The sequence below is a fragment of the Rhea americana genome, unplaced genomic scaffold, assembly GCF_003343005.1.
Source record: "Rhea americana isolate MKP2758 unplaced genomic scaffold, rheAme1 scaffold_261, whole genome shotgun sequence".
Lineage (NCBI taxonomy): Eukaryota > Metazoa > Chordata > Aves > Rheiformes > Rheidae > Rhea > Rhea americana.
In genome coordinates, this window is record NW_028186381.1 from 633905 (window position 1) to 654656 (window position 20752).

Here is a 20752-nt window from a genome sequence, read left to right on the forward strand (position 1 = left end):
AAGGGTCTTGTGASCAAAACTGTGATACACCAGAGCATGTGTTGGTCTGTTCTGGTACTCTTCCTGTGGCATGAAAAAATGCACATGGAGCAGATTAAAGACGGCACGACAGATACCACCTCACCTTCTGAAGAAGGGAACAGGAAGCCTTTAAATAAAATCAGATTTTTCTGCCTCAGATTCACAAACAGGTCAGCTAAYTGGATTTTTGTCTCACCTACTTCATGATTAAACTACTCTACAAGCCATAATCTAGGCTATGGTGAGCCACTATTCTTATTAAAGTATTAGGATCTGAGAGAGCCAAGGAGATTCAGGTGTCCAGTTGCTTCAAACTAAAAAGCAAATGAAGCAGAGTSGTGTGCGGAGGACATCCTTTCTTTTTCTGTTTTGGTTTATCCTCAGGAACTTAAGAACAGGCAAGAAGAKGGGTGACAGGCACAGTTGATATTCCCTAACAGGTCCTGCTGCTGTGAGCGCTCTGTCCTGACTGCCATCTCCTCTGATGAGGGACGTGCAAAGGACACTCAAAAGAAGAGCCCACCTTGAAGCAAATAACAAATTCCTTGCTCATTTAGTTCAACACAGTCAAAAATTGATTAAATCAAGTTTTAAGTATCCATGTGGGGAAGTGGCTGTGTGGCACAGGAGGCGCTACTACTTCCACAGTAACTTCCAGCCACTAGGTCTTAAAGTCTGAATTCTAACAGGAAGTAAGATGCCAGTCTTTAAGATATATCCTATATATTGGCACAGGTTACCCAGGGACTAAAGTCTTCCATTTCCTGAAAATTTTAAAGAAAAGAGATAGTAACTTAAAAAACATTCCCCTGCAGTTCTACCTCACTCATTAATCTTGATGAAGAATTATGCAATTGAGATCATAATGGCTTCCTCTGCCTCAAAAACTGAAAAAACTGACAGCTTTCAACTTGGTTCTGTGGATCATAATCCTAAAATTAATTGCATCATATTTGCTCTAGTACTTTTTGGGAAGCAGCCATTTCTTCAATGGAAGTAAAATAAAAGGAATACTGTGAGAGAAAACTTTTTAAAATCTTCAGCTATATCACAACACTGTGCAAGCTTTTTCAAGTTTGTTCATTTGCCCCCTTTGAAAGGGAGATATTACCAATTGATTTTTCCCACTGCTTGGTCTGTTACCTTAACGTAGCACAAGACCTCGTCCAATCAAGCTCACATAACATCCTTTCGGTAATTACAGTAAATAATACAGAAAAGTCGTAATACGAAAGCATACGCACATTTAAGTAACTTAATGTAACCAGGGTCATAYTGCCTTCCCCTACCACCACCCATTATTAGATAAATCTTCTATGCTAGGCTGAAGATGCTCTCTATGGTTAGTTAAAAATCATCAAGAGACTAAAAAGCCAATTAAGTGCTCAAAACCCCTTTAAAATCTAATTCTTATACAGTTCTTATTCCACAGAGTTCCACCACTTGTCATCATCAGCCACGTACTGTGCAAATGCTTTGCAGTATGTCCAGAAAGTCAATTGATCTGCATGCTTCTGGTCCATGGAGAAGATCTGGAACTGGCAGAGAAAAATTTACTAGCAACTTTATCTTGATCAGGAGCTGAAGGAACACCAGTACTGCTACATTTTTCGTGATGACGGGCTATCATCAGGAGAATGCTCTCTCAGACACAAAGATCTCCCATCTTCTAGGGCTTTAGACACTATGTCTTTGGCAGATGATGGAGGCCACATCACTGGCACCAGTCCACTTCCAAAGAAGTGATTATATTCCACATATTTACGGTGTAGCCCATGYTGAAAGAAAGAAATAACCACTCCTCTTCAAAGGTCTAGTCCCCCTCTGACAAAGAACYGCTGCTGCTCTTTTCCTGTGCTCCCAATTCCTCCACTTAAATACGGCTTTTGTCCATTTCTTGTGCCTGTTCTCCTCCTCTGGGATCCACACACAGACCACTTGAGTGTTTTATTCCCTCCTCCCCAGGACATTCTCACCTTACTGCCATCAGCTGCACAGCCCCTTCTTCCCCCCTTGGTTATGGTCCCTAAACACAGTCTTTGATAAACTCACAACCTATCTAGAGATTTCCTCATTCCTCAGGCTCTTAGCTGAATGCAAGCAAAAGCAGCTGAAAAGGAAGCTCCACGTGGCCAGGCAGTGCTTTGTGGACCACCAGCAAGTACCCAACAAACTGGCAATATGTGCTGGAGGGAAAGTCTTTCTTTTAGAAGTCAGGAGGACAAGGCTGTCAAAGGAAGCTGTCTTATGCTTCCGCTTCCCAGGTGAATTCTCCAAATCACAGACCTTAGTTTCGACCTTTTATTCCACCCAACACCCAACCTGTAAACAACTTCAATTTTGGAAAAGCTTTGAAAAAAAGGACTTTAAAAAGTACTTCTGGTTTGAGTAAGATTTTTATCTGCTTTCTCCTCCTAAATCTGAATTTATGACTAAGGTAAGAAAATATAGCTTTTGGATTTAGGGATTTTTTTTTTAAGAGGGATTTCTGTAGAGTACGAGAATCCATCAATGCAATCAAGATCAATCAAGAGGGAAATGAAACTGCATTTCAAGCTCTCTAAAAACACCAACATTTAATTTTATAACATAACCAGGGGTTTATTCCACAATATAAACTGCAACATTTGATACAAGCTACCCAAAAAAGGAGAAAGCCAAAATACAGCTGTGGCAATTACTTTACAGAGCTTTTTCTGTCTTCTACATCACTGGACCATCAGTGACACTAGGATCTAACATTTGCTTTCTGTACATCAACCAATGCTAAAAGCAACACGCTGTTCAGAATTGTCATTCCAGTCACTGAAACCAGACATAGAAGTTATTGCTCAGATAAATAAATCTAGTCTACGAAAAAACAAAGTGGAAAAAAACTAAAGTCTTCAAAGAGTTAACAGAGTAAACAGGGATCTCCTCAAAAGAGGATTTATTGGAAAATTCATGGTGCAGTTTTTTTTTTTTTTTTTGCACCTAAACCAAGCTGAATTAAATATGCCGGTAAATCCCAGAGAGGTAATTTAATGCTGTACAATAAAAGGTGCATGTTTCAAATGCCTTCCAAGTTGGTGGAAACCCCTGCTAAACAGTCAGCATTTCAAACCTCAACAACCACAAACAGATCAAGGGAAAATACAAAAGTGTCAAAAATTATTTTGAGTTCTGGAAAATAATCCCATGAGGATAGAAGTAGCACCATTTGCAGTCTGGCTCTTAAACCAGCCCCTGTGGCTTTGCGGAGAAACTCTGATAACCTTCTTTACTCAAGTCCTGAATGTTTTATAGGGAGTTTACTTCCGATATTGAGAGTCCTTCCCAGTGCAGCTCATGCAGATGTAGTCTTCTTTCTCTGCCATTTCTGGAGAGATRCCCACACACACCTGGTGGAACCACTGGTTGCAGCTGCCATCACACTGGACCCAATCCACCTAATCAAGAACAGACACACTGGTATTCAGAGAGCAACCAAATAAATGCAGTTTTATTAGTTATTCTGGTGCTTTTAATCTATTTATATGAGTAAATTATGTCCCATTCTACAACTGACTAATGCTGGATGTTCACCTTATGCTCATCATCCTCTGGACTCCTGCTACCCAGCTCCTCTAAAGTTGAGAGGAGGGTACACTTCCCTCATTCCTCCTGTTACTTCCCCACCTATAGTAAGCTTAGAGATGGCAATTTCACTACGATCTTCCCAGTTGGCTGGAGATGTCCTTTTTCATTTTCAGTATGGAAACACCTGTGCAAAGCTTTAAKACACTGTGCCAGTCCACATAAAGGTTAGGATCCACAAAGTCTAACCCACCCATATCTCAAGAGCACAGATGAATATGCTGTCTGCTCACCCCCATCTCCTCCGATCCATGCAGATGTTTTGATGTCTACCTGCCTTCCTCATTCCCAGCTGAACTGCTGCTCTGGGAGACAGTGCRAAGGTTCATTCCTAAAAGCGCACTAACAGTAGCAGATGTTGTCTCTGTGCCTGCCAAAGGGGGCTGAGGCAGGTCATTTTGCTGTACCTTAGATTTCTGAAGTGCCTCATGCTCTCTTTGTAAAGAGTACTTAATATAGTGAAACAATTTTGGTGCAGTTGAGCATCCTAGATCCCAGCATTCAGTACACCCACAGTGGCTTTGCCTCTACTAACCTCATCTCCCTCAGGCTGGAGACAGTTCACAGCAGGGCAGATGGCATCTTCATCCTCAGAGTCCTCCTGCTCAGAGAATGACATATCTGAGGGAAACAAGTGGCTTTCACTGGAACGCTGCATCTCAAAAAGACGCTCCCGCTCTCTCTCCAGTCTGTTATTGCAGAGATCCTTTGAGTGATTCAGTTTCAGTTTCTTCTTTTTTGGTGTTCTCATTTGTTTTACCCTTGCTCTCTTCTCATCACAGAAGTTCTCTCTTTCAAAACGCCTTTTTAGTTTTCTTTCCATGTAACTAATTCCATCCCTTTTCCCTCGGCAGCACTCATTCTGTTGGAAGGATATAATGGTAAAATCATAATCATAACTACAGAAATACAAAATTGTAAGTACACAAATAACACTCATTATATTCTGTTATTCTCTGGCTTGCCTTCCCCTTCTACATCTCACTTCAGATGAAAAGGCAGCAGCACCCTCTGTCAAACATTTTGCACTAATACCTTAAACCAAAAGCCAAGTATAGAGTCACGTTCAAATGACAGAATTTATAGAATAAAGATTCTCATTTCCTGTCTCTAAGTCTGCTGCTTCAGAGGCAACTTTCTAGGAAAGCTTCTTATTCGCAGAACATGMTTCATCATTCAAATTGGAATCGATGCATTTAAATAAAGAGGATGAAGACAAAAAGATCCAAGTTGCAGAAATGCATTAGGTAAGAAATTCTTTAAATTATCAAGTTCTTAACCTCTTTTGAGCAAGTACAAACACATACACAAACTTATTGTAAAGCTTATGAGTTCAGCCAGAGCCTCTACTCAAAAGTGACTCCAATCTCATTGCTATTGCCAGACACTTGCCTTTTCATTTGCTGGGCCAACTGATGACCTCTGCTCTGTTTGCAGAACAGGGCTTTGCTTTGTGAATAGGATCTGGTACAGCTCCTGTATTTCAGGCAGAGAAACCTGTAGCAGCTGGGCTTCCATCATCAACTCATCCAGCTCTGTGCTAATGACTATCATGAGAGGGAGGGAGAGAGAGGAAAAGGAATTCTTCAGTGTCAGCATTGATGAGAACTGCACAGATAATGAAAATTTTTCTGTGGTAGCACATAACAAAAAGCAGTGAAAGACTGTCTGATCTGCAAGTGTACAAATTAACTCTTATCTGTTCACTCTTCACTGCTCGTTTTTAACAGCAAAGTTAAAAAGAAAGGCTTGCACAGAAGTAGGTAAACAAGCAAAGGGAAGTCTGCTGAGTAATGACCCCCTCACTATATAATAAGTGGGTGAGTAAACACACTGTGCGGAATCCATAAGTGAAGCCAAGAAAAGAGGAAAAGGAGAGCTGAGAGGATGAGTGTTAAAACCGATTCCTGCTGTACATTCACCACCCACTAATACTATCAAGCTTACAAAGCTTTTGCAGTACCTTTGGAAGTCAAAATCATTGTGTAAATCACAGCTTTTTAATATGGTATTCAATACAACTCAAATATGGCCTGTGAGCTAAATCCAATACCAAAAAGCACTGCCTTGTTTAAATTGTATCTTTAAACTGAAATAAATGACTTGTGTGATATTAATACAAACTAAGCAGTACTGACTCAAAAAACAGGACAACAAGGCTAGACCTAGGTTCTTTGCACAGCAGTCTGTATCAAGAGGAAAGAAATAACAAATAGCTTCTTACAGGCCTAACATGATATCATTTGTAGCATGTCTCTATTAGTTTGATACGCACAAATTCTGAGCTAGGAGGCATGGAAAACATGCTGCTGACTAATCTGGACTCCATCAGCAGCCAGAGCAGCTAAGGAAACACTCACGTCTCTGTGACCCAGACGGTTGTTCTGTAAGCAAAAGTTATGTAGACTGACATCMTGTGGATTAGTATCCTGTTGTCTCCAACACTACTTTCCTGTGTTATTCTTCCCCAGTTCCTACAAATCCAGTATTTTCTCCCCTCTCCTTTCCCATCCATTTTTCTTTCTCACATCTCCTGTTTGGCCTGCCACAGTCCAGTGTGTGCTGCGCATGTTGGAAGGGGCCAGCCAACTGCTCTATCTTGGAATGAATAAGGGCTGAACAATTACTGATTTTCTCTCAGTTGTAGCACTGCTTTGGTATTTCTTCTTCTGCCTTGCCACATCTTTTCATTACAGATGAACGAATTTTACATCTTTGAGAAATTTACTCCTCTGTCAAAACTGGACATTAAGTTCGAAAGGTGCTGAGTTAAACCCCCTGAACAGTCACACGCCTCCTATCCTTAGCAGGCCCAGCTCAAACTGGAGGGCAAGTCAGCATCTTCTGTTCACCAGGACATCCCTCCACATCAAAGATAGAAAAGTGAAGTGGAAGATTACAAACCATGAAGGGGGATGCAGTGTTGTCCTATAGAAAAAGAAGAATGTAAATATATGGTTCTGCTATCCCAGTCTCGAGGCATGGAGAATGACATAGCTCCAATTGTTTGGGAAACCTAGGGGAAAAAAAAAAAACTTTTTTTCTTTTATTCCATATTTCATTTTAAAACATCAAAAGACTGCAACACAATCAGAATTTGTTTCTCATAGATCTGCTTAAACTTTTACTCCTGTAACGCATTCAGTTTAATTCATGTAAATCCTTCATCTTAAACCTGGAAATAAGCAGAARTAATTTTATGGCCAAAATTCTTAGCTGTGAATTGTGGTTTCCACAGACATCAGAAACTAGCCCTCATTCATGCGGCAGCGTTTTCTCCCAGAAAAGAGCAGCCTTGTAGAGTAGGCTAGAGACAATGCACAGTCACTTAAGAGATAGATTATTGATCTGTAGAAGATCTTCAGCTCTGGAACTGACCCAACGTAGATTCTACAGTTTTCTTCTTACGCTTTGTACACTAAAGAAGCGATTTCTCACACCAAATGATCTGTCTTGATCTGATGAGACACCAAACTGTTTTGAAGCATATTTTGTTAGATCAGCATGCAAAGAAGACATGCCAATGGTGAAATGTGCATTCACTTGTGCAAAGGCTACTACTGCAAGATAGCAAATGCCAGTTTTGGACTCAAAAATATCAGAAAGACACTTTTGAAACATAAGACAGTCAAGATGAACTACTCCAGCTGCAGCATATCCAAATAATGCCTGTCATCAGCTACYTGTTTCCACATGCTATCCTTACCTTCTTCCTCCCTCTTAGAAATTATCAACACCTTCACTCCAATCCACTTCTGTCAAGTGGCTCAGATAATCTCTCCCTCAGGTTAGTCTCTAAACCAGCAGAGCTGAGGTGGTGATAATTTCCCATAGAAGAGATGGAATGAGTAATGGGAGGTCAACTGCACAGCAGGTAACTGTGTAACCCCTATCTGCTGTATTCAGAATAGTTCAATCTAAATAAGCTTAGCTATAGCAGATGCCTGTTCTAAGGCTGGTCAATGGCAGCTGGTTCTTAATTTGCRGAACTACTTGTAAAAATCTCACTAGATGCCTTTCAAAATATTGTCATCTATCTCAATACTGAAGAGTTTGGGCCCCTTTCAAGATCTGACTCTCATCAATTGCTCACAGCTGTTTTTCAACTGAATTTTTCAATCACAGCTAAATGCTCCACATCTTCACTTTTCCTAGTGCCAAAAAAGTCCAACTCCAGCAGTTACTGTTATGAGTTTCTCTAGGGGAACAAGATTATTGGATTACCCTGGATAACAGGAAAAACATGATTGCTATGGGACAGGAGAGCAATGCTGAGATACTCGACTCACAGGACAAAAAAAMCTGAGTCCATTCAGACTTAAGTTTTGGCTCAGAGCCTTTATTGAGCTGYCTCCAGCATGTTATCTCTCAACTGCCTCAATATTATTGGCTCTAGGAAGACTTATTAGCTCAGGCTCAGTGAAGCACCCAACCTGACACATGCGGTCATCACTGAGCTTCCCAAGAACTTCTCAAATGGGAAATGTGGTCACAAGGATACCTGAACTAGTTCTGCTGTAGTTACCTTCATTTAGCAAGTATTATTAATTTGAGCTCCAGACCACACAAAATGGTTATACAGCTTTTAGCTCTAATGAAGTATAGTTGCATTTGTGTGGCACCATCCTGATCTAGTAAAACTACGCTATCCCTACATAAAGTAAGGTTTTTGTCTGTAGATCAACAGCACAGTTAATTGGCTTAGTGAATTAGTTGCCCAGTTTCAACAGAGAACTGACTGCTTAAGTTATCTATACTGTATTTAGCTTTGAAGCTTATAATTTCTTATCTTTTTTTTCTTTCCAACTATGCTAGCTTGTCTAGTGAAAAATTACTTCCAGATTTATATTATCTGAGACATTCTTAGGGCTACGAACATGACCAGAGGGCTGGAGCATCTGCCCTATGAGGAACGGCTGCGAGAGCTGGGCCTCTTCAGCCTGGGAAAGAGAAGACTGAGGGGGGATCTTATCAATGTCCAAGTACCTGAAGGGAGGGTGTCAAGGGGACAGGAACAATCTCCTTTCAGTTGTCCCATGCAACAGGACAAGCGGGAATGGGCAAAAACTGAACCACAGGAAGTTCCGCCTGAACGTGAGGGGGAATTTCTTCCCTGTGAGAGTGACGAAGCACTGGAACAGGTTGCCCAGACAGGTTGTGGAGTCTCCTTCTCTGGAGATATTCAAGGCCCGCCTGGATGCAACCCTGTCTAAGATGCTGTAGGTGACCCTGCCGAGCAGGGAGGTTGGACTAGATGATCTCCAGAGGTCCCTTCCAACCTTACTGATTCTATGATTCTCCTAGGTGCCTAAATATAGACTTAATAAAATTAGGCTCACCTATTTGAAAAAATTGGCCTACACAAGCAACTTGGTATAGTCAAGTTATCTGAGTACCAAACAGCTACAATGCCTCTTCAAGCATCCATGGCACTTTTTGGGGGTTTTAACGTAACTGAGCATGAAAACACAAACACATAGGCTATATTTAACAAGGTTGAACTAGCAGAAGTAAGGTGTTTCAATCAAAAAGTGAAAGCTATGGAGAGCATTTCATTTTGGGGCATTTTATATTCCTTATGCTGCACAGACCTTCTATTTCATATTTTTCTCCATTTATTATTTCAGGAAATATTTAACCCATTTCCCAACTCCCCTGCCATTTTTGCTGAAAAATCTTTCTTTGAGGAAGCTTGAAACTCCCTCCAGATCACACCTAAAACACTTTCTGTAGCTTAATTCAAAGCAGTATTAACAGAAGATTCAGCTTGAGAGTTTTACTGTAAGCAAAAAGGAGGAGAAGGAGCAGTAATGGATGAAGGTGTCCTGCTGAAAACAATCTTACCTGTGAGTTATGTTTGTAATGCATGAAAATCTTTTTTCTCCATTTCTAGTTCTCAACATTTAAGATTACATTGAAATACTTGCAAGTAAAGAATATAAAGATAAACCAAACAGTGAGCACTCAGAAACAATAGCTTCAGCAACTCTGTCATTATTACTGCCACGTTAGAACATAGGAACTAGGAAGAGAAGGGAGAACAGGCCCTGTAGAAGTAATAGTTCTCAGAACTCCAGAAGAAAGAGAACACTACGTTATTGTTGGAGGACATACACAACCTGGCTAACTGACAAGGCAGAACCCTAATTCTTTGTTTATGTATTGCTTTACAGATATGATCTGCCTTACCAGTATTTGTATGTAGATACAGATAATAAAGTGGCCTAACCAAGACCCACAAAACAGAGCGGTGTTACAGACATACCACCTAAACCAGGAAACCCAGAAGCAGCCCAGTCTTACCTTATTTGTCTCTGGCAATTGGCCTGCTGTGGCTTGCCATCTGTTGTACAATAATCCTGAGCCAACTTTGTCTTGTATGAGTTTTAGATTCCCTGAATATAACATTTGTTGTGCTCTGTGCTGCCAGTTCACAGTTCTCTCTATCATATACCGCAAAGCATCCCCCTCAGGAAGCCTTACACGAATACGCTGCAAGGAGGCCAGCAATGGTAGGATTTTTTCTAAAGGTGGCTTTTCTGACCGATGACAGTGCGGACAGAGCCACACAGGAGGTCCCTGCAAAGCGCTGGGCACTGAAACACAGTTGGTATGGAAGAACCCTCTGCAGAGTTCACACTGTATCATTGGAGCAGCTGGCTCTTTCTGGCATAGACAGACTTTCATTTCTGCATCTTCTTCATTGGACAGCACCTTTACTTCATTTGCTGCTCGAAGAGAACGCAACGCTTCCATCTCCTTTAATCGGGCTTCCCCAAGTGTAGCCATCTACAAGGGAGTTCAAAGAAAGGGATATAATTTCTGGATGACTATTTCTAAAGCAAGATTACTCGTTAGAAACAAGGTGATCTCTGCACAATCACACTCTTAAGATGTGCTAGCAAGTATTTCAGATGTTTAAAAAGTTTGTCACCTTTGCATGCCTCCCTTCAAAGCTTTGAATGTTTGGAGTGAAGCCGTTAGGAGGACTTCACAACTTCCTTCCATTGTCTCATCAAGCCCAGAGATGTAAAGCTGACTCCCTTGCAAAAATAACCTCTAACTCCTTTCCTCTCTGCTCCACATYCTTCTCATTTTGTACTACAAAAATGTAACCTTCATTAAAACACTAAATTTCTGAATTAAGAGCAAGCAAGACTTATGGATACTTCTCCATGAAGAAGCCTCTCAAATATCTAGTCTGATTGTTTTTAATCTTAAAACGTATCTTGGCAGTTTTCAGGAATACAAAATTCATCTCTCATACGTGCATTACATACACAGTCATACACTAACTATGTATTTACTCTGGTGTCTGTAAGCACCAAGTGGTATTTAGGTGCACTTCTGAATGTGTGGTTTGCCCTTTTTACATCTACTCAAATCTTTTTTCAGGAATCTTTAGTGTTGTCCACTATTAAAGATAGCAATATACCTCAGTTTTTAATAAAGACTATTAACTGCAGCTGCAACTATTATATATAAAACAAAACTATGGAGAATTTAAAAACAAATATACACAGGAGAGTAAGCAGAGTAACAGGCATATAAATTTACACAAAATGATTACATCAGACATCATGGCTTTGAAATGCGATGACTAGAGAAAACTACGTTATGCAAAGATTAGACAAATGCATTCAGTGTGGGCAGATATGGAACTTGTACACAGCATACTAGAATATTTTATGAACAAGGCTATTAAGCATTGCAGCTATAATGTTTGGTTGCAGAAGTATACAAATCCTCCAGAAAGACTCATTTGATTATAAATAAGATTCTTTTCTCCTGTCAGAAGCAAAAGCTGATACAGTAAAATATATTTTCCTGGTTGCAGTCCATGCGAGTATCTTTGTCTTTCAATACCCGAACTGTCAATGACAACTTATCTAACCAAAGTGAAGGAGGGTGTATGATTCCAACGACCCATTCTCTCCTTCCAGCTTTCCTAAGTACTCTGTCTACAAATCTGGATTTACTAAGAGGAGAGGCTAAAAAAAAGAACTTAACATACAGGTTTCAAGTAGCTGCCCTAAGTCAGAATTGAAATGTCCCACAAATAAATGAGTAATTATATTCAAACCCTGCAAAACCACTCCAGTGCTGTCCCACAGACCTCCTCATGGGACACTGATTAATCTGACCATGGTGAAGGCTGTGAATTTGGTCTTTTGGGCTGAAGCACCATCAGTGACCAAGTTAGCTCCGTGCAGAACTAGTGTTCTACTGACTTCATAATGTATGAGATATTCTTGAATTATTTATGGTGTTTGTTTTAATTATAAATGACACTGGGTTAACCATGCTCTGCGAAAGGATCAGACTTGGGAAAACAGTCTTTATTAAGGTTTTTTAGTTTATAGATACGGCCTTACAAACTGTAAGATTACCGTATGCATAAAGACACAGATTTCTTCCACTAAGTGCAGTTTTGGGAAGTCATAAACAAGGACAGAAAAGCACAGTTGTAGAAGTCCTTCTGAAGGAAACCAGAGCAAGAAGAGTGAAATATAACACTCCCACACAAGAGACGCAAACACAACTAACGATCTGAAGGGAGAATAACGTAGAAGAAACTCCACCTCAAAAAACAACAAACTTAAATCACATACCGCTGATGCAGTATCTTTGCTCTCAGAGAGCGCTCTTTCCAAGTCACTCAGACTCTCTAGCTTAGTGCTTTTCTTCTTTCCACTTGGCACTGGCTCCTTTAATTTCTTCTGCTTTCTTTTAAGATTCAACATTCCAATATCACATCGTGGACACAACACCTAATGGACAGAAAAAGCAGTACTGTCTGCAACGTTTTAATGCATTCATCCTGCTCTAACACAGCCAAACATGATTGTTTAGAACAGTGATTCCTGTAGTTTTTCCCATCAAAGATTTTGGGGTTGGGGTGGGTGGAGGAAGTTATCTGGAAAAGAAGGAGAGCTAGAAGATTAAAAATCCAGCTTCATGAAGTGGAAAAGACTGCAACCACCTGCACATTTCATGTAGCTTGCTGGTATACAGAGACTGCTAATGCACTGAATAGCCTCCATTTTATTTAAGCTGCAAGCCTTGGGAAACAGTATAGAATTCCACAGGCTGCATACATTCCTGAATCTCTCCTGAGGGAGAAAACCAGGCTTGAGAGGAGGGGAAAAAAAAAAAAGAAAAAAAAAGTTTAGCAAAGGCTAGAAAGCGTTAATTGCTGAAAAACTGCAGGTGTTGACATACATGCAGCAACAGATTTAGAGGGCCAGCTAAAGCAGCTACAGTCTCACCCTTATCACAGCCCAGCCATAAGACCTTGCTGTCACCAGAGCTGATGTGGATGAATCRGATATGAACCCACGCTTGAGCTGATGCAGTCTAAAGCCCGATACACTAAAGTAAATTCAGTGACACAAACATGTCAATATTCCTACATTTGTATCAAAAATGTCAGACTGTGGCACAAGATTCTCTCTTACTAGCCAGTGATTAAGGAAAAAATAGAAAGTCTAGTTAAATCTTAACCATTTTAAAAGTTCAAAATAATTATTAAAAGCACAGATCAATCTAATAAAAATGGAATTAATTTAAGATATGTAATATGATCATAAAATATTTTGCAAATATATGTAATATTTTATGTCAAATTACAGCTCCTTCATGTGTTAATACCCACAGCTCTGATGTGCTTTTGCCATGATATCAATGGTGATCCACAGAGCCAAGATCTCTTACCTCTAGAAGAGAGTATGGGGAGTTCTCATACAGGAATGTGTTAGCTGCACACTCCTTCCACGCTTTAACTTCTGACACCAAGGACTCAAGCCTTGGTAAGTAGTCCAGATGCACTGGAATAGATCGACCTCTTGTGACAAGTTCCACTAGTGTGTCTAGCACAGGTACACGTCCTCCAACCTGCCAGATTACAAATTAAAGAGTTGCTTCATGTACATAAGACACACCATCTCTATGGATGACATTGTCACGTATATTAACCGAAGGTAGAGCTTGCAAAAATACAATTTACTTGAACACTTCAGTCACTTTATTACCCATTATTTCACCCATTATTTCAACACTCAATCTTTTCATTCACACAAGAATTAAAAAGAAAATACTTACCAAGAGACAATTTTAAAAATTTGCCAGCAATATACCAAACCCAAATCTAACAATCTCCATTCACAGTGCAAAACCAAATTTATTTTGAAAAATACCCAGAAGGCAAATCTAACCCAGTCCCTGGTTCACCAAGAGTGAGAAGTATCCAAGATGCCCCTTGAAAGGAACCTCTGTTTGTTTAAAGTGACATAGTTATGAGAAGTCCAGCAATAATGTAGGACTGATAGCTAATTTCTAAAATTGGTAAGTGATTTGGGACTGAAGTTAAGAATTATTCATCCAGAATAACCTCAAAATAGCTAACAATACAACTCAAAAGCACAGATACTAAGAACTTCCTAGAAGTCACAGTGACTTCAGGCATTTACTAAAATCTTCACAGAATTAAGCAAATGAAGGAAATACTTGGTATATACAGACACATGCTTCCCCCTATTCAGTAGGCAGGACATCAGAAAGAAAAATTAGACGTTAGTGAAGGCCAAGAACAACTCACTTAAGCCCTCTCAAGACAACCCTCAAACAAAGTCAAAATTTTAAAAGCAAGGACATCTAAAATTTCTTTCAGTTAAGAAGTTCTCATTTAAAGTTTTAAATAAAAGTTCAGTGCAAGAACCCCAGGAGAGGTCAGAGTGGCCTGAAAATATTAGTAGATCAAGTCAGAGTTGACTTTATGGAGAAAATATCAGAACAACTAATATGAAAATAATAATCAACTTATGCCAAAATTTCCAGGCAGGGCTGTGAGAGTCCCACCTTTTCCTGATTTGTGCAGTCCCACTGGCCCCTTGCACTAGTTCTTGTGAGACTGAGCAGTGAAGCACTTCAAAGAGATTACCTAGCCTACAATTACTTACTTGGGCTTGGACTAGCATGTTGTCTGGCTGCATAAACACTACTGCTAACATATGAGAGGAAATAGGCAGCGAGAAGAGTTAGCTACCACTGAGCAGCAGAATAAGCAACGAACCTAAAAATACAAGAAAGGATTCAGAAAGAAAACTGTCCAGAAAAAAAGGAGAATTACCAGAAGCCAAGGTGAAAACTTTTAAGCATTTTTTTTTAACAGATTCTTGTGTTCTCTCTCTGCCATTAGCATTCAGCTCATTTGAAGATGTATTTCAGAATGCAAAGATAGATATCATACAAAATTGGAAGAAATCTCAAAAAACGGAAGAGAAGGAAAGAAGAGGGAAAGAAGAAGAGGAAAGCAAGTAATTTCCATCTCGCATTTCTGACTTAGCTACTACAAAGTTACAGATTTTGTAGCAAGTATTTTAATCTATCAAATCAAAGGCTGACTATACAGCCAAGAGAACAAGGGACAGCCTTGATAGCGATCATCCTTAATATTTCATTAGTGATCTTGGCAACAAAAAAAAAGAACTGATAATAATGTAATAGAGTAATGAAAGAAACTTGGCAGATGCCATTAATACAGAGGACAATTGAGTATTATACAAGAACCACCAAATCCATTAGGACTGGAGCAACAGAAACAGGATTTTCTCTCTAAAGAAGGAACTCATCATATGTTTCTTTTTTTTTTCTTTTTTTTTTTTTTTTTAAGAGGGGGAGGGAGGTGGGAGATGGGGAGAAGGAGACAGATGAGAGTCTACTTCTTAAAAACAAGATATTTGAAATATCACTATGATGCTGTGGAAACACCAAATCAATTCTAAGGTGCCTCAGAAGGGGTATTTCAACTAAGTTTATGTCAAGTCTTGGTCAGACCTCACTTGCAATACAGCAGACCATGGCTTTGGTCATGCTCCAGAAAGGTGCATTTGAAACTCAAGAAAATGCAAGGATACCGCACTTGTCTACTCAGGAAAAAGAAGGTCTATTTTTTGAGAAGAATTTAAAAGAAAACAGTTTGTTTAGCCAAGCAAACATTGGCTGAGAGAAGATAGTCTGTGATTTTTAAATACTTTAAATTTGTTTATTCCTGAATCAACAAGCAGAACATTTGATTGTGTCACCTCTTCTATGCTGTACTATATAGGAGTGCAGTAAGATGACAATCATCTTTTACTATAGTTGTTCTTTAGCTTGCTAGTGCCATTAAAAAGCCTGCTATCTCAAAATAAGAAACATTCCTTTAAGTTAGGACAGTTGTTGAATAGTCCTACCAAAATGACTTTTACCAGCATGCAAAACATTTAACCTTATTTAAAAGAAATTGATGTTTATAAGGATTCTACAAAAGTAATACTTTTTTTTCAGCTGCAGAATGGTGCATGAAAGTACAATTAACAAGTAATATGACTGTTGTCACTAGTGACTCTGCAAAACTTACCTTAAGGTAAAGTTCTGTAATACTGTATGTTTTAAACTTTAGATTTGTTAATAGTTCCTTTATAGATTTATTGCAATCACTTAATTGCAGAGGTGAAACAATCTAAATCAGGCCCAGAAACAGAAGTAAAAATGAGAGCATTCATTAGAGTGTAACTGCCCCATGCCTAAGTCAACAATTGTTACAGATTAAGCATCCTCAATTCAGCAGGATACTGAAGCACTAAGTGCAACACAACAGAGCAGTAATCTGACAGCAGTTAGTATCGCTCACTGAAAACTAAGCAATGTATTTTACCTACCTGCAACGCTTCCACTTCTTGCAACCAATCTTTGGCCTTCTGTACTGTGTCTTTCAGTGCAACACCATTTGGGAGATATGCTGGAATCTCTTCTATCTCTCTCACTGCTGCTACAAGACTGCTCAGTGACTGCCGTGGTCTATAAATAAAACATTTCAGAATGTAAAACACCACTATGCATTTGAAGCTCTTCCACTAATTCATTTTTTAAAAAAATCAAAAGGTAACACCAAATGCAGATGTTCTGTCCAGCAGTAGAGATGATTACTGCTATGGTTTTTAGAAATGTGTACTTTTTTCCAAAAGACTTGTAATAAAAATGCTAAAAATATTAAGAAAAACTGTTATACTTTGCTGCATAACACTTTATTTTTGATAAAGCAAAATGTAGATTCAACCGAATGAGTGAGACTAAACATGGCCTGGTAGGATGTATTATTTCTAAATATTTATAAATTTGGGCTCAAAGGAGATTTAACATTCACTAACTTTTGAATGGAGCTCTCTGATAGTCCCTTGGATTCTCAAAAGCACACTGAACCCCAAAACAGTATCAGCTAAGAGACTCCACTCTAGAAAGTTAAAAAGGAGGAGGTAGCTTTTCTGTATTTTAAAATTTCATTCTGATGTTTTAAAAAGATACGAAGTCAACTACACTTCTATTTTGGAGGAGGAGGGTAACACCAAGCTTATTCCAGTTTTATGCTTTACGAAGTTATTATTTTAAAATAGCATGGCTATTATTAATGGGTAAGAAATGCTCAAATGCTCTCATGATTATGAGGTTGGAAAAAAAAATTAGGAAGACTGAGGAAAGACACTTCACATACAAGTTTAAGCCACCTTTCTAAATTTCAAGTAGACTGTGTTCCCTCACTTTCTTAGTTTTTAAATCAGAAGGTCAAACCAAAAAACATCAACCTTTTTCTCCATAAGGATGTATCTGGCTCATTTCTGTCTTCCCTGCACAAACTGACCTGGATGAATCTCCTCAATGTTAGAAACAGTCCATCAAATAACAGTATACAGCTGTGTGGACTCCATCTGGATGTCCACACTGCTGTCTGATACCGGGGGAATGAAGAAGATAGAAAGGAAGGAAAAGGTGCCTTTCCCTTTTAACAAAAGGAGGACTTGTACTAAGATACTGCAGCACCACAAGCACTGCAAGCCAACACTGATTTTGAAGAAGCAGTCTTGCTTTCCCTCAGTCTCTCATTCCCCAAATATCATGGTCCTTTCAGGATGGGRTGAGTATTTGCCTCCACATGGCAGACTGGATCAACAAAAGGGAGCCCCTTCAGCAATAAAGCCAGCCATTTCCATCTTAAAACAGCTCAGGGAACTACTGTGAAAGAGCACGTTCCTGAGGGAACGTTACTGGTATCAAACAGTTTAAATTGATGTCAGCTTTCTTACACTCTTAAGCATCATTTGACATACTGAGACTACATACATGCCTACATCATTTGCTGCTTTTATCTTTTTTTTAATATTTATTATTAAAAATTATTATTTTTATTRTTTTTAACTTCTCCCTCTCTTTTTCCCCCTTTGAAAAAAATAGAAACAGCATGGTCATCTAACAATAAGAATTTTCATGCAATACTATCATTAATTGGATCAGTGATACTCTGTGTAGTATACACCACTAAGTGAATAAAAAGTAGGAAGTTACAGGTGAATATAATGAATCAATAGCTTGGTTTAGGATCCCAAATGTAAAATGTAGCACTAATATTTAGGTTTACCTGGCCTTTATCAGATTTCTGGCTTTGTCATCCCAATGTTCAGATACAGTAAGGAGTTCTTGTAGTTTTGCCATTGCTTTCTCAACTGCTGGGTAGGGAGCTAATCCAACACCTGAATCTATAAGACGTCTCATATCATCTAGAGTAAGACAGTTTTGGTCTGAAGAAGCCAGCTGCACATCCTCTAGCCAGCGTGCCTGTTCCAGGCGTATCCGTAGCTCGGCAAGTTGGGGAAGATCAACATCAAAGTCAAAGCTGACATCTAACAGCTCCTGAAGTTCTGCAGCACTCGGCATTTCTTCAGAGAGGAGTTTCTGGCTATGTTGTTGGAAAGCTTCCACACGATCAAGAAGGTCCTGAAATAAACAAATACAATAAAATGAAACAGAAGAAAGAAACCCACAGCCAAATCTCTTAAAYTTATAAACATTACTAATAACCTTCCTGGCAAACACTATGTTGCAACGCACATAATGTGAAAGTCAAATTATGAAATTTAAAACATTTAAATAGTGTATAATCAACATAAAGCAGATATTCAAAAAAAGGAATTTAGGAAAGTTCAGTTCTAGTCAGTAAGAAAAAAGTGCTGCTGTAACGGTTTTGGTTTACTCTGTACAAGTTGAGGTGAAAAGATAATTAGATCACTTGTCTGCCTTCCAGACATTCCGTTTTCCCCCAAGTCTCCCCCTTAGCTCACTCTCTCAATCCCCTTCTCTGCCTGGCTTCTCAAGTCCTACCTGCTGCAGCACTGCAGGATGCCAGAAACATTACTATTTTCCTGTAATATCCCATGCTCTCACTTGACTCTCATAGGCGTAGAGAGTAGGTAGAAAAAAAAGACACTTTGCTACAGTGAGGCATTCAAATTCACTGAACTCAATACACTAAATGGTAGGGGAGAATATGTGGAATTACAGAATAATTCTGTTTGGAAGAATCCTGTGGATGTGTTGAGTTCCAACTCCTGTTAAGAGCAKGGCCAACTTCAGACTTGTATCAGGTTCCTCAAGACTCAGTCCACTGAGTTTGGAAAACCTCCAAGGACAGCAATTCCTCAGCCTCTTTGAGTGTCTGTTTCAGTGTTTGACCATCCATATTGCAAATATTTTTTTCTTTATATCCAGCTGGAATTCCCCTCACTAAAACTTCGATCATTGCCTCTTGTTCTTTCATGGTACACCTCCAGAAAAAGTCCAACTCCACCTTTCTTGAAACATCCCTTTAGGTGGGTGAAATCAGTAATCAGAACCACTCCTCACACTTTCAGCCCTCTCTTCTCCATGCTGAAGAAATCTAGCTTCCTCAGCATCTCCTCATACCTAATGTCATCCACTAACTTGAGGATCCATAGTACTAGATAACTCCACTCAAAACTCCTTTGAAGCAAAAGAGGGATGTCAAATTCAGAGTAACAAAAAGGACTGACAGGAAAATTAAATGTTCCATTAGTATTGTTTTCTAGTCTTGTTTTGAAATGGTTAAGGAAGAAAGCTGAAGAATATCACTGAAAAAAAAATGGCTTTGAAGAATGCCAGGAAGGGCCAGAAGCTGCTGTGGTTCATTTCTGAAGTGAGATTGCTGCAGTGATGAGGTTTTTTGAGTTGAAACACACAGTTCCAGTAAGCCAAAGACCACGTTTTACTCCTTCAGACAGTGCAACACCTTATCTCTCTCCATATGATCAAAAGCTAATTACTCCCAAAAGGTAAATCTGTGGCTGTTTGCACTTCACCTAGGACAATTAGCCTGAATAATCTCAATGGTAAGGCTGGAATTATTATGTATCTGGCTATCATGCCCAACGCTTGTAGTACTACCCAAAATGCCTTTTAACAGCAAGTTCTTCTTTCACACCTCTTGGTATTTTGCCAATGAGGCTGTTTGCTGGTAGGCAATCTCACCCATAATRGAAATAAAGCCTTTTTAGAGCGAGATTAAATTGTGAACCAACCTCCAGCAACTGCTGGTCATTTATGTTAGCAGCTTAATTTATATGACTATATATAATTTAAAAATGTTGAGAGTGATATAAAAGAACAGTCTGACTATACATCTTTGATGTTTTTCTGTTCAAGAACACCAGATAGATAAGAACAACTGTTTGCGTGTCTGGCACTTCTGAACTTCTACATTTTAAACAGTTAGGTAACTTCACAGAGTTACAATGCTATAAATGAATAATTGTAWATAGGATTTTAGTGAATCTGAATCATATATTCTAAACTTGTTAGAGCTTCAAAAACCATAGCCATAAAGCTGAGTTGAACTGGTTCTCCACACTTTTACTACTATTCAAACTGGAATCTACATGATACCATCTGGTTGCTCAGCTTTGTGTCTACGGACACTGAAGAGATGGTTGCAGGAGTGTGCCACTGCACTTCTTGGTTTTAAGTTTCAGCTAAAGACATTCTTCTCTAAGACAGGAGTTGCAGCTACCCAGAAGTTATGCTCCTTTTCTTCAATCATCCCCCAGTGGTATAAACAATACTTTGGAAAGTCCTGAAATCAAATTCTGAAATATTTTCAACTTGAGAACAGTTCCAGCTGGTGAGTAGATGGTGAATAAACATCACTAGTTGATGGTCATGGGAGACATCTCCAGAAAGCCTGCACAACTTCAGCAGCAGATGCACTGCTAGAACAGGTATTTAAGTAGCC

General features: G+C 39.2%; 1 protein-coding gene across 1 annotated transcript in view; it reads right to left on the bottom strand.

Moving 5' to 3' along the window:
- Positions 1-2570: 2570 nt before the first annotated feature.
- The window catches only part of KDM5B (lysine demethylase 5B), a 59594-nt gene continuing 41412 nt past the window's right edge, over positions 2571-20752 (bottom strand). The window contains exons 19-27 of the mRNA XM_085307676.1: positions 18089-18444; positions 16338-16476; positions 13351-13530; positions 12249-12407; positions 9940-10425; positions 6541-6652; positions 5029-5183; positions 4172-4498; positions 2571-3449 (exon numbers count right to left, since the gene is read on the bottom strand). Of these exons, the coding sequence (XP_085163802.1) occupies positions 3312-3449; positions 4172-4498; positions 5029-5183; positions 6541-6652; positions 9940-10425; positions 12249-12407; positions 13351-13530; positions 16338-16476; positions 18089-18444 (2052 nt within the window). The 3' untranslated portion in view covers positions 2571-3311. The remainder of the gene's footprint in view (positions 3450-4171; positions 4499-5028; positions 5184-6540; positions 6653-9939; positions 10426-12248; positions 12408-13350; positions 13531-16337; positions 16477-18088; positions 18445-20752) is intronic.